Source organism: Ornithorhynchus anatinus, chromosome 2 (genome assembly GCF_004115215.2).
Source record: "Ornithorhynchus anatinus isolate Pmale09 chromosome 2, mOrnAna1.pri.v4, whole genome shotgun sequence".
In the NCBI taxonomy this organism is placed as follows: domain Eukaryota; kingdom Metazoa; phylum Chordata; class Mammalia; order Monotremata; family Ornithorhynchidae; genus Ornithorhynchus; species Ornithorhynchus anatinus.
Window position 1 is genome coordinate 62,258,660 of NC_041729.1, and position 13,446 is coordinate 62,272,105.

General features: G+C 51.6%; 1 protein-coding gene across 1 annotated transcript in view; it reads right to left on the bottom strand.

Moving 5' to 3' along the window:
• The window catches only part of CACNA1H (calcium voltage-gated channel subunit alpha1 H), a gene marked incomplete at its 5' end in the record, with an annotated part of 219,303 nt that overhangs the window by 14,995 nt on the left and 190,862 nt on the right, over positions 1–13,446 (bottom strand). The window contains 4 exons of the mRNA XM_029057244.2: positions 1,163–1,370; positions 2,408–2,692; positions 4,021–4,142; positions 10,776–10,854. Of these exons, the coding sequence (XP_028913077.2) occupies positions 1,163–1,370; positions 2,408–2,692; positions 4,021–4,142; positions 10,776–10,854 (694 nt within the window). The remainder of the gene's footprint in view (positions 1–1,162; positions 1,371–2,407; positions 2,693–4,020; positions 4,143–10,775; positions 10,855–13,446) is intronic.

The window sequence follows — 13,446 nt, forward strand, 5'->3', positions numbered from 1 at the left end:
GAGTACTGTACTAAGCGCTTGGGAGAGTACCGTACAGAAACAGTCACATTCCCTGCCCACATTGAGCTTATTATTCCATGTTTGTCTGTGTTAGTCTATGTCTGTGTTATTCTACATCTGTTATTCCTTGCCTTTGTTAGTCTATGCCTGGGTTCTAGGCCTGGTTCTGCCTCTGCCTGCTGGAGCCGTGCCACCCATGGTGAAGATTCCCTGCTCAAGAACCACCCAGGGTTTTTCCAAGAGGTGGACAAGCCCAGTGGGAATCCTGGAAAATGGCTGGCTAACATGGGCTGTGAAGATCCGGCAACCACCTGCCAGGCCACTAAAATCACTTTGGGCATCAGTGGGTCCCACTTATAATAAACCTTCACGTGCCCATCACCATGCACTGCACCTCTAACCGCCGGCTCACCGGTGGTGCTCGGACCCCGGCAAGGATCAGAGAGGGTGAGTGGCCTCACCACACTGCTGGCTCTAGAAGCAATTCCGCATTGCAAGGGCTCAGTCTCAGAACCTAGAGACCGAGCCACTTCAGATGTTCTGGAGTGAACTTCACCGTCACTATCAACAGCAGGCAGCCCTATTCCCGCAGGCCCAAATGGGGTGCAGCTGGTAGTACCCCGAGTCTTCAGCTGGCTGCCTTGTGATCCAGGCAGAATCACTACTTTGCTCCCTCCCCCATACCATCCAACTATTCCTCAGTACCTCCTGCAGCTTCTTCCAAGTTTGAGGCCTCCCTAAGACCTGGATAAAGACAATCCCCACCAGGAAGCATTGTGAGTCAACCTCTCCCTGCCATTAGAGTGTCAGCTCCTTGAGGGAAGGGGTCATGGATCTTAACATTTACTGAGCTCCCACTGGGAGCAATTCACTGTACTAAGCTCCTGAGAGCTTACGACAGAACCCTGAGATGCTACCCCTTCCCCTTACACAGCAAGCCCTATCTAGGGCAGGAGCTGGGTCTGACCAGAGTATAACTTTCCCCAGCGTTTTGCACAGTGCTTGACACATAGCAAGTGCTTAAAAAAAATTATTGTGATTATTATTGCTATTAGGTTCCCTGCCCATAAAGAGGTGCCACTCCAATGGGGGAGATGAGCGATCAGGACAGTGTTCTGTGCAAAGTCAGTAGGATTGATTGACTTATGGGTGGGGTGTTTACCTGTCGGGACCTGAGAGGCCTGGAGCTCATTGTCCAGGTCCTGGGGCCCAGGGTCCTCCTCAGGCAGCGGACGTGGGGCCTGGGCCGGCACCAAAGGTCGGAACATGTAGCTATCATTGGGCAGAGAGTGCATCCTGGAGACAGGAATCTTGCGGACGACTCGGAGGTTCTGGGCATCCGGCCCTGCCTGCAGAAGACCAGCCCTATCCTGTAAGCCAGAGAAAAGAGCCCAGTCAGTCTGCACTCTCAAGTGGGCCACCGGGCAAAGGCAAGCTCAGCGGGACCTGGGATAAATATCACAGGCCATGGAGGGTGTCAGTGTCTGGGCCCAGCCTGCAATCTGTTAGAGGGGGTCAGTGCCTGCTCCTGGCTTGCAGTCAGACCAGGGCAGGGTGAGGGGAGGGTCAGTGTCTGGTCCCTGCCTGCAGTCAGCCCAAGGAGTGTCAGTGTCTAGTCCAGGTCAGCAGTCAGCCCATGGGGGGGTCAATGTCTAGTCCCAACCTGGGCAGCTTGGGGGCGGTGTCAGTACCGGTCCTGGCTCACAGTCACCAGTCAGCCTGGGTGGGTATCGTCCTCTGGTCCTAGCCTACAATCAAGCTGGGGGGTGTCAGTCCTAAGTCAGTCTTGGGGTGAGTGTCATTGGCTGGTCCCAGACTGTAGTCAGCCTCGTGGGATGTCAGTGTCTGGTCCAGGCCTGCAGACTGCCCGGGGACATGTCAGTGTCTGGTCCCAGACTCTAATCAGTCTGGGGTGTCTCTGGCTCTGATCCTGGACTGAAGTTGGCCAGGGGGCAGGAGAGGCAGTGTCTGATCCTGGCCTGTAGTCAGTCTAGGGGGTGTCAGTGTCTGGTCCTAGCCTGTGGTCATTCTGGGGGTATTGGTCTCTGGTCCCGACCTGCAGTCGAGATGGAATGACCACTGTAAGTCATGCAGAAGGATGAGGAAATGTCATCAAAGGTGACTGATCTGATTGTCTAATTGGTTAGGATTTCAATCTGTTGCACTTGGCCCCACCCCAACCTTCCACTCCCCTCTTGCCACCTCCCTCCATGCCCGCCAATTGCCTCTCTCAAAAAAAGACACCTCCGATGGGCCTGGCCCACCTGGTCAGCAGCCACCCTGCCTGTGAACACCAGCTGCAGAAATGTGGTCTGGGTCGGCACATGCCCTCACTAGGTAGGACTCCATTCTCTCCCACCACCCTGCTACCCAGTGGCCCCAAGGAGAGGGTCTCGTGGTGTTTCACCGGGGCTGGCTGGGACATCCTGCAGCCTGGGGGGCTCCCACGGGGCCGGCGGCTAACTGGTCCTGGCCCGGTCTGTGCCATCTCCAGCTCAATCTCGGCATCCATCTCGGCATCCTCCCTGGCCTCCTTGTTGCTCTCCTCCAGGTGCTTCATGAGCACAGCCACCACCACATTGACCAACACGAACTGTGCAATGAGCACAAAGGTGACGAAGTAGATGGGCGAGATGACGGGCAGGTAGCTGAGGCAGTGCTTGTCCTCCCGTGGGCACTCCCGTAGCGTATCCTGCAGGGGCAGGGCTGGTAAGACAGTGGGGCAGGGCTGGGAACAGGGTCTGGGAAGCAAGCAGGTTGAGGCCAGGAGAGTGGGACTGGACTGGGAGAGTAAGTGATGAGGGGCAGGAGGAATGTTTTAAGGTGGGGGCAGCGGGTGGGGCCAGTGAGAGCAGGGTGGGGCGAGGAGTAGGGTGGGGATGGGGAGAGTGGGGTGGGGTCCAGGTAAGTGGGGTGGGACTTGGGATGGAAGTGGGATGGAAGTGGAAGTGGTAAGTGGGATGGAAGCAGTTGCTGGGGAGAGTGGCTCTTTTCCTGTTCTTCAACTCCCTTCTGCTTCATCCTGACTTGCTCCCTTTATTCATCCCCCTCCCAGTTCCACAGCACCCACATACATATCTGTAACTTATTTATTTACATTAATATATGTCTCCCCCCACCAGACTATAAGTTCGTTGTGGGAAGGGCATGTGTCTGTTATATTATTATATTGTACTCTCCTAAGCAGTGCTCTGAATATGGTAACCACTCAATAAATATGATTGACTGACTCACTGACTGTGACAGGGACCACCCGGCGCCCCTCCTCCTTCTCCCCTCAGCTCCATTGTGGGGCTTGGGCCTGGCAGCGCTACAGATAATAAAAATAATAATAATGATGATAGTATTTGTTAAGTGCTTACTAATAATAATAATAATGTTGGTATTTGTTAAGCGCTTACTATGTGCCGAGCACTGTTCTAAGCGCTGGGGTAGACACAGGGGAATCAGGTTGTCCCACGTGGGGCTCACAGTCTTAATCCCCATTTTACAGATGAGGGAACTGAGGCACCAAGAAGTTAAGTGACTTGCCCAAAGTCACACAGCTGGCAAGTGGCAGTGTGTCAAGCATTGTTCTAAGCATTGGGGTAGATACAAGGTAATCAGGTTACCCCATGTGGGGCTCACAGTCTTAATCCCCATTTTACAGAAGAGGTAACTGAGGCCCAGAGAAGTGAAGTGACTTCCCCAAAGTCACACAACTGACAAGTGGTGGAGCCAGGATTAGAACCACGACCTCTGCCTCCCAAGCCCATGCTCTTTCCACTAAGCCACCATGCTCCACAGATGCCCCGTGACCCAACTAAACACAGTTCAGCTAGAAAGATGTCCTGGAACTGATATTGCAGGGCGTTGGGAGCAGCCTGGGGGCACATGCCTGGTGGAGGGAGGTGTGCAGGGAGCTGGAGGATGCAGGGAAAGAGGGAGAAGGGCTGATGGCCGGTGTGTGCACATGCAGGTTAGGCTCATGGCAGCATTAGGGCAAGGGAGAATGTGGGCTTGTAGCACAGCTCTGAATACCTTCATGATTCCGTTCCAGTTGTCTCCAGTAGAGACGCGGAACAGGGTGAGGAACGCCATACCAAAGTTGGAGAAAGTGGCATGCCGGCTCAGCCCCTCGCAGGGGTTGTCATCGCTGCAGTCTGAAACAGGTAGACAGCTGGATGATACCATGGTTCAGAGGCCACCGGTCTGCTCTGGCTAGGCCTCCACTATCCGCTGTTTGGACAGCCAGCCAAACATCCAGTCCAGTCCCACCCGCCTTCTGCAGGCCAGCCAAATCTCACAGACTCCCCTGCACCCTCCTGTAGGCTGCCTGGTGGGGGCACAGCCTCAAGGGGTGATGCACTGCTGCTGCTCTCTCCCAAGTGCCCGTGGCTCTGAAGGTGCTCAGGTAGTGCCCCTGCCAGGCCGTCTGTCTGGCACAGATTATCAGCAGGTTTGAATAAACTCTGTCTCACTTGGCCCTATGGCTCTGGACCGCCCCCTCACAGCCCACCTCCCAACTCTGACAAGCTCCTCCTCCTAGGAAATGCTCGCCCTTCTACACTGGTTTTTGGGGAGTGGGCCTGAGCTGGGGCCACTGTCTCCAGTGTCCACCCCACAGCCCTGGGGAACTGGAGGGGGCCCTTGGGTGCTCCCAGCCCCTTCTTGGAGCCCTGGGAAATGTCAGGCTTGGGACGCATCCACTGGGCAGCCAGTTTTAGAAGGTCTGAGCAGGTTTCTTTATGAATGGTGGCAGAGGAGCCGGGGGGCAGGGGAATCTGTGTTGAGGATCAAGTAGGAGGTCAGCATCTGACCGGGCTGGACTTCGGATGGCCTGACTTTGGCCCAGACTGAGTAGGGTCTGGCAGCAGGGAGCGCTTAGCTGAAGCAGAGACACAACCTGCCACTTGCACCCCAGACTCTTGTGTGGTGCCATCCATACTGATCCAACTATCAGAGAGGGCCTTACATCCGTATGAAAGAGAATAAATATTCAATAAATACCACTGGCTGATTGAAGGGAGGAGAAGAGAGCACTCTGGGAATTCTTGGAGGAGGAGGGGAGTTTTAAAGTTGAGTTTTGGCAGTGTAAAGGAGAAAGGCCCTCCGGGCTTGAAGAAGGAGGTGAGCAAATGATTATTAATATGGTAATTGTGAAGTTTACTATGGACCAAGCATTGTGCTGAGCACTGGGGTACATGCAAAACAATACTATTAGACACAGTCCCTATTCCACATGAGGCTCAGAGTCTAGGACAGGAATCCAATCTCCATTAGACAGATGAGGAAGTTGAGGCACAGAGAAGTTAAATGACTTATTCAAGGTCACACAGTGGCCAAGTGACAGAGCCAGGAATAGAACTAGGTCACCTAATTCACAGTTCTAGTCTCTTTCCACTAGGTCTTGATGCTTTCCCAATTGTTGAAGGAGAAGCACTGTGGGTGAGGAGAGTGAGCATGGTTTTCTTGTCTGGAGCAAAGACCCAAAGCCAGGACTAGTAAAGGAGAAGACAGTAAACAAGATGAAAGAAGCTGGTTTACTGAGCTTCTCTGACCCTACTCATTCAAAGAGCCATGAAGACCAGGACTGAGAATTTTGTTTGGGAAGCAGCATGGCCTAATGGAAAGAGCCCAGGCCTGGGAGTCAGAGGACTTGGGAGTCCAATCTCAGTTCTGCCATTTGTCTGTTTTGTGATCTTGGAGGATCAACTTCTCTGGGCCTCAGTTTCTTCATCAGTAAAATGGGGAATCTATACCTGTTGTCCCTCCCCATTAGATTAGGAGCCCCTTGTGGGACAGGGAGTGTGTCCAACCTGATCATCTTGAATCTAGTAAAGTCCTTGGGACCTGCCAGGCAGGTCCATCCAATGTAGGGGTTTCCCATCAGCCCTCTGCTCTGTCACATCACTTGTGATTGGGTGCCACTGTGCCCCTCTGTCATTTTTTTTGTCCTCCTGGCTAGTATGCATATGCACCCTTCCCAGTCCACCAAATGGGAGCAAGCTTGGGCATGCTGCTGCCATCTGGTCACAACGGTGTTGCTCGGAGCCCTGCTGGGAGCACTGCTGGGAAACTTCTTGGAGCACTGCTTCCTCCAGATCTTGTTTGCAACAGTATCCAGATATCTGATGCTGAGTTCTGTCCATAGTTTCCATTGGGAAAACTACTTCTGGAGGTGGATATGTCTCTTCTGCAGAAGATCCAGGCCCAAGGGCCACACAGGAAGTTGGGTAGCCTAATAACCTTATAGGCCTTCTATTTGGAATGCTCTGCAGTTGCTACACTCTTTCTCTGAAGCACTACTGAAGAGAAGCAGCATGGACTAGTGGAAAGAGCTTGGGCCTGGGAGTCAGAGGAACTGGGTTATAATCCCAGTTCCTTTCCTTGTCTGCTGCATGATCTTGGGGGCTCACCATCTAAATCCTCATTTTATAGATGAGGTAACCGTGGGACAGAGAAGCGGAAGTGATTTGCCCATGTGGGACATGGACTGCGTAGAACCTGATTATCTTGAATCCATCCCAACACTTAGTACGGTGACTGACACATAGTAAGCGCTTAACAAATACCATAAAATTAGACAGTCCACTCAATGGTAATAATAATAATATTTGAGGTGTTTGTTAAGTTCTTACTACGTACCAAACACCAATCCAAGTGCTTTGGTAGATACAAAATGACCAGGTCAGATACTATCCCTGTCTCACATGGGGCTCACAGTCTAAGTTGCAAGGAGAAGAGATATTGAATTCCCATCTTAGAGATGAGGAAACTGAGACACAGAGAAGTTAAGTGAATTGCCCAAGGACACAGAGCAGGCAGGTGGTGGAACTGGCATTAGAACCCAGGGTCTCTGACTCCCAGGCCCAAGCTCTTTCCACTGTGCCATGTGGCTCCTTGAGGGCAGGAATCCTGTCTACAAATTCTATTATACTCTCCCAGTAAAGTGCTTTACACACAGTAGGTTGTCAATTAATAATAATGATGATGACAATAATAATGGTATCTGTTAAGTAATAATAATAATGGCATTTGTTAAGCACTTACTAAGTGTCAAGCACTGTTCTAAGTGCTGGGGGAGATACAAGGTTAGCAGGTTGTCTCAGATGTCCCCATTTTACCGATGAGATAACTGAGGCACAGAGAAATTAAATGACTTGCCTAAAGTCACACAGCTGACAAGTAGCAGATCTGGTATTAGAACTCACGACCTCTGACTCCCAAGCCTGTGCCCTTTCCACTAAGGCACAGTGCTTCTCTTAACACCCTTAGTAAGCTCTCAATAATGATAATAATACTAATAATGATAATAATAGGTGTGTTTGTTAAGAACTCACAATGTGTTAAGCACTGGAGTAGATACAATATAAGCAGATCGGACACAGTCCCTGTCCCACGTGGGATTTTCAGTGTAAAGATCAGTAGAGCAGGGATCTTATCTCCTTGTTTACAGATGAGGAAACCAAGGCCCAGAGAAGTTGAGTGGCTTGCCCAAGATCATTAGATAGACAAGTGGCAGAGCTGAAATTAAACCCCAGGCCACTGCTCTTTCCATTAGGCTGTGCTAAATCTTCGGTAAATACTATCAACTGACAAGCTCCCAAAGCCATGCAGGCCTTTCTGATTCTGTTCTCTACTTCTTTGTCTGTGTGTGCATTATTGGATAGTAATACTGCCCAGGTAGCAGAATTAAGCAACTGCATTAACGGGCTGATATGAAGCTCTGGTTCTGTGTCAGATTTCCCAAGGAAAGGCTGGAAGGGAACTTTGACAGCCTTCAGACTTCCTGTCCAACCATAGTGCCAACAAAATCTGCAAGGCAATATAGAATTCTCTGCCAGTCTCTTCTGGCACCTGGTGGTCAGCAAGCAGCAGGTGCTGAAGGACCATCGTTAGTGCTCTTCACCTGCCGACCTGCTGGTTTTCTGCCACAGGACTGACTGTATGGGGTAGCCGGCCCGGCATCACCTCAAAGGGCCTGGGGAAGGGTCTGCTACCCTCCCCGCTGTGCCTGCCCCAAGGGTGGGGTGGGTGGGGGGATTTCTCAGGGCAAACAAATTTGCTTAGCAATTTTCTGGATCTGTGCGGAGGTCAGGTACCTTTGTAAGGCCAATGAACACCATCAGGCAATGAAGTTCATTTCTCTGGTGCAACATTAGGGGCTGTAGTCACTCTACAATACCATTTGTCCCGAGGACAATTCCCTTCTGTAGGATCACGGCTAAAATTGTGCCCAAAACAGGGAGCAATGAGACCTCTGGCAGCTTGGCACCATCATTTCCCTCTCCTTCTTTCTTGAAGACAGTGATGGAGGGGACTCCTTTGAGGCCTTGTGGCATCTTCCCCTTCCATGGGTCAAGAACCTATGCTGATGTCTTAGGGTCTGGTCTCCTCTTCCCATGGCTTGTTGTGGGAATGTTTCCTCATTGATTAATGAAATACCATTGATTGATTGATAGATTGATCAGTCCAAGTGTCTCTTTGTGGTTTTGACTGACGTTTCTTCCTCCAAAGTTGGTGTTGAGGTAGCCCCATAATAATCAAGCAAGTGATGGTATTCACTGAATGTCAGCTGAGTATAGGTCACTTTAATGAGCACTTGGGAGGGAGTCCCAGGAGGAAGACATGATCCCTGCCCTGCAGGAGCTTCCCTTTGAATGGGGAGGAAAGCAGAGGGAAGTTACAGAAAAATAGTGGGACTGGGAGGGAAAATGAGAGTGAGGCAGGAAGGAGGGTGGATGGATCAGGTTGAAGTGGTTGCATCAAATAGCGAATGCATGCATAAATAAGAATATGCTCCTGGATGTAAGTACCGAAGAGAGGAATGAGGCCCAGAAGTGCTGAGGATGGGTCCTGAGGTGACGCAGGTGTTGGGGTGAGGGGAATTACTTGGGGAAGCATCCTGGAGTTCAGGGCTTGGAGCTAGCCATTCCATTAACACTAGAGTTGTGGTGATCTTGTCACTTGGGGCTCTGCAGGGCTCCTGAGTTCTGGGAGCTCCTTGGCTAGGATGACATTTTTCAGTGTATGGTTGAGTTGGCTTGAGTTTAGAGCGTCAGAACCAATGTCAATCCAGCCCTCTGCTGTCCCTCCAGCAGTCCGGACACCTGGCAATCCCATTGACAGTTGATGATCCAGTCTCTGAAGTGGCATTTATATAAGCATCTTTATATTGCTTCCTCAAATCTGTAATTTACTTGCATGTCTTCCTCGAAGACAGGGATCACATCTACTGACTCTGCTGTCATTTCCCAAGCACTGAGTACAGTGCTTTGCACAGAAAAGGTGCTCAATTAATACAACAGGATGATTGATTGTAAACTCCCTCTGGGCAGGGATTATTTCTACACATTCAACTGTGTTCTCCCAAAGATTTGGTTCAATGTTTGGCTTACAAGAGACTGTAAGCCCCCTGAGGGCACACATGGTGTCTACTGACCCTACTGTACTCTCCCAAGAACTCAGTACAGTGCTCTCTGTTCACACTAGGGGTTCAGTAAACAGGGATCAATTGAGGGATTGATTCGTAGGTGCCATTGTAAGCAATGGCTTTGGGTGCCTCCACGATGAATTTTCCCTTCTCTGGGAGGCAGAAGCTGGTGTTGGTGTGGTGAGACAATGTTTGGCCCAGGGGCTGAGCCCATTGAGAGATTGAGGTCCTTGAGGTCCTTGACTTTCTCCTAAATTTCAGGCCCATTACTTACCTGTGTAATTGTCCCAAGACCACTGATTTTTGGAATTTAATGCAGTGAGACTTATACAGGTCTGAGAAAATTTTTCTTTCCTTTCTTGCTATTTCAGTCAGGCAATAGTTACCTTGTAACTACCTCATTGCTTAAAACAGTGCTTGGCACATAGTACGTGCTTAACAAATACCATGATAATAATAATAATAGTATTGCTTGAGCAGGGCACTGTACTGAGCCCATCAGAATACAATTAATAGAGACACAATCCCTGCCCAGAAAGAGCTTACAGTCACTGTGTGGACAGATGGGTCAATGATAGTAGCCAAGAGCTTGGCTTTAGAGTTACCTATGGGTCACTTTGGTCCCCAAATCTGCCCAGGGACTAATGGCTGTCTGATGGCCAATCAATTGCCTCAGTGGTATCACTCAGAAGAAGGGAGGCCTCTAGGAAAGGAGTGGGGCTTATCACCCAAAGCTTTGGGAAATTTCCGTTGTGGAAATGGTTTCCGGGCCCACAACAAAAGCAGGAGAGCCTGTAGTTGAACACAAGGAAAAGCTTTCTCATGGGTGGGGGATAATGGTCCAGAATAGGCCAGGTTTGGGAGTGGAGCCTTCAGTTCTGGAGCTGACTGAAGAAAGAGCAGTCACCGTTTGCCCAGGCCTGGAGTCAGGGGGCTGGAACCAAGGCTCACCGGCAGGCCTGGAGCAAGGGAGCTAGACCCAGTGATTCACCAATCATCCTGGACCCAATGGCTCACAGACTGGTCTGAAGGCAGGAGGCTGGATCCAGTGGCTCACTGGCTAGCCTGGAGTCAGGAGGCTGGACCCAGCGGCTCACCAACCAGTCAGGAGACAAGTGGCTGGACTCAGTAGATCACCGGCCAGACTGGAGGCAGGGGTTTGGATCCAATGACTCACCAACTGGCCTGGAGGCAGGGGGCTGGACCCAGTGACTGCAGGATGAGGGGCCATGAGGGTTGAAAGTATCCCCTTCCTCATCCTCCCTTCCTACCCCCTCCCCTGATGATCCGGTCCATGTTAAGGGAAGAAACTGTGGAGAGGGGTGGGACACATCAGTCAATCAATCAATTGCTCATTCACCTAACTTTCCAAACAGCTCCACTCCCAGCGCAGCATAGATAAAAAACAGGAGCATGAAAAGTAGGCCCAGGTTCCCCACCTGCACAGGGAGAAAGGTAGAACAGAATCAGGGATAGCAGCAGGGTTATGATTCACTGTACCATGGGGAAGGGTCCGGGACTCTGCCCCACCCCCGGCCCACTCTGCCCCACCTTGCCCCCACCCCACCCTAACCGTACCACCTATCCCGGTTCCTTTCCCTCTCTGCTTTGACTCACCTAAGACTTCACTCTTACTTGCCCTACTGGACCAAATGGGTCCTTCCCTCTCACAGCCATTTGGGATCTCCAGCCCAGACCCAGTCCAGCCCAGTTCCAGCCTTCACCTAGCTCAGTCACAGCCCAGCCCCAGTCCAGCTCAGCCCTGCCCAGCCCCAGTCCAGTCCAGTCCAGCCGACCCAAACCCAACCTAGCCCCAGTCCATCCCAGCTCCAGTCCAAAATACCCCAGCCCCAGAACATCCCAGTCCAGCACCAGTCCAGTCCAGCCCAGCCATAGTCCAGCCCAGCCACTTCCCAGTCAAGCCCCAGCTCCTTCCCAGTAGCCCCAGCGCAGCCCAGCTCTCACCAAGCCCAGCCCAACCCCAGCCCAGACCCAGAATAGCCCAGTCAGCACCAGTTCATTTCATCCCAGCCCCAGTCCAGTCCAGCCTAGCCCCTTTCCAGCCCAGTCCAGCATATCCCAATTCTAGAAGAGCCCAGTCCAGCCCCAATCCAATCCAGCCCACCCCCAGTCAGTTCAAGCACAGCCAGCCCTACCCCAGTTCAGCTCACCTCAGCCCAGCCCAACCACCACCTAGCCCAACCCCAGTCCAGCCCAGCCCCAGAACAGCCCAGCTTAGCCCCAGCCCAGCCCAGCTCTCACCGAGCCCAGCCCAACCCCAGTCCAGCCCAGAACAGCCCAGCCTCCTACCAGCCCAGCCCCAGTCCAGCCCAGCCCCTTCCCAGCTCAGCCCCAGCCCAGCTCAGCCCCTATCCAGCCCAGTTCCCACCAAGCCCAGCCCAACTCATCCCTCAGCCTCAGTCCCAGATCCAGTTTCGCCCCCATTCCTGTCCACCCGATGCTAGCCCTGCCCCAGCCCTGCCCCTGCTCCAGATTTAGGCCATTCCTCCACAGCCCTGCCCACCTCAACATAATTTGAGATTCTGTCTCCACCTCACAAAGGCCCATCTCTAGCCCAGCTCCATCCCAGTCCAGCCCCAAAGAGCTTGGTGTTCGATGATTTTCCAAGGAGAAAGGGAGCAAGGTTGTTTGAGACACTGACTGGGAAAATGGACGGATGACTGTGGTGTCGAGAAAACCATGACACTGCCGCCCCATTCCAGTGAAACCTTCTACTCACCCACTGACCTATACTAACAACCCAGAGCTAAAAGTTGCCAAGGCCTTCTCCTACCTAGATAGCATGCTGACAAATGATGCAATCAAAGATTGACAGGGAAATAGAAAAACCAAGTCAAGAGGACCCCGCACATCCTTAGGGGAGACTGTTGGAGTGTGGTGGTGGTGAGGCATGAGGCTGCAGAGCATCCTAAAGGTCTTTGGAGTTGACGTGTTGTCCAAACTTCTCTATGGCTAAGAACTCTTGACCCTGTCACACAGATGCCACATCTGGCTTCATGAGCAGTTCCATCAGCATCACTAATGGGCCAGGCTCAATATTAAATGGCAAGACCAGATCACAAACACCAAAGTTCTAGAATGAATCAGCTTCCAGCACAGGTGGGCTCATCCCAACACACGTGAGGAGAACAGATCACATCAGGCTAGTATATCCTCAGAGGAAATAGGGTTACCACTAATTAGGGGGACAAAAGAAACCCTCTAAAGATATGTGCAAACCCAGCTTGGACTTGACCTGCTTGTCAGTGGCTGAGGACAGACCAGCATGCCAACAAGGCCATTAAGGAGAGAGTGGCTCTATGAGCAAAAACTTAATGTTCAAAAAGAGGAGGCAAAAGAGAAAACAGCACCGGGTGCTGCAGACATTAAGCACAACACAACAACAGATAACCCTTTTGTGTACCCAATGTAACCAGAAGTGTTAGTCCCACATTGGCTTGGGCTGGGATAGCACTGGGATAAATACAAGTTAATCAGGTTGGACACAATCCATGTCCCACATGGGGCTCCCAGTCCTAATCTTCATTTTACAGATGAGCTAGCTGAGACACAGAGAAGCTCAGTGACTTGTCTGCTTTGTGACCTTAGGCAAGTGGTGGAGCCAGGATTGGAACCTAGGTCCTTCTGATTCCCAGTCTCATGCTCTGTCCATTAGGCCACGCTGCTTACCTAATAATACACATCAATAGTGTCTTCTCTAAGTTCAAAGTGTAGCTACATATAAAACCTGGCCACAGGCACAGTGGCATCACGGCAGAAAGCTGGGAAACACCAGTGGCAGACTGACCAGCCTAGCACACTGCCAGCCAGAAAGAGCAGCTCTTTTTGAGCAGAGGCTTTGAGAGACAAATGTGACAGCATCACTGGTCACTTCTTATGGCTACAAACCTTGGCCTAACTGGATGGGCTGAGTGGGGGCCCGGGTAGGCCCGAGTGGTCCACGAGAACAGTCCCTGTCGGTCTGGCCCTCACAGATAAATTGCACTGTCAGTGGAAACATCTTTGAGTTA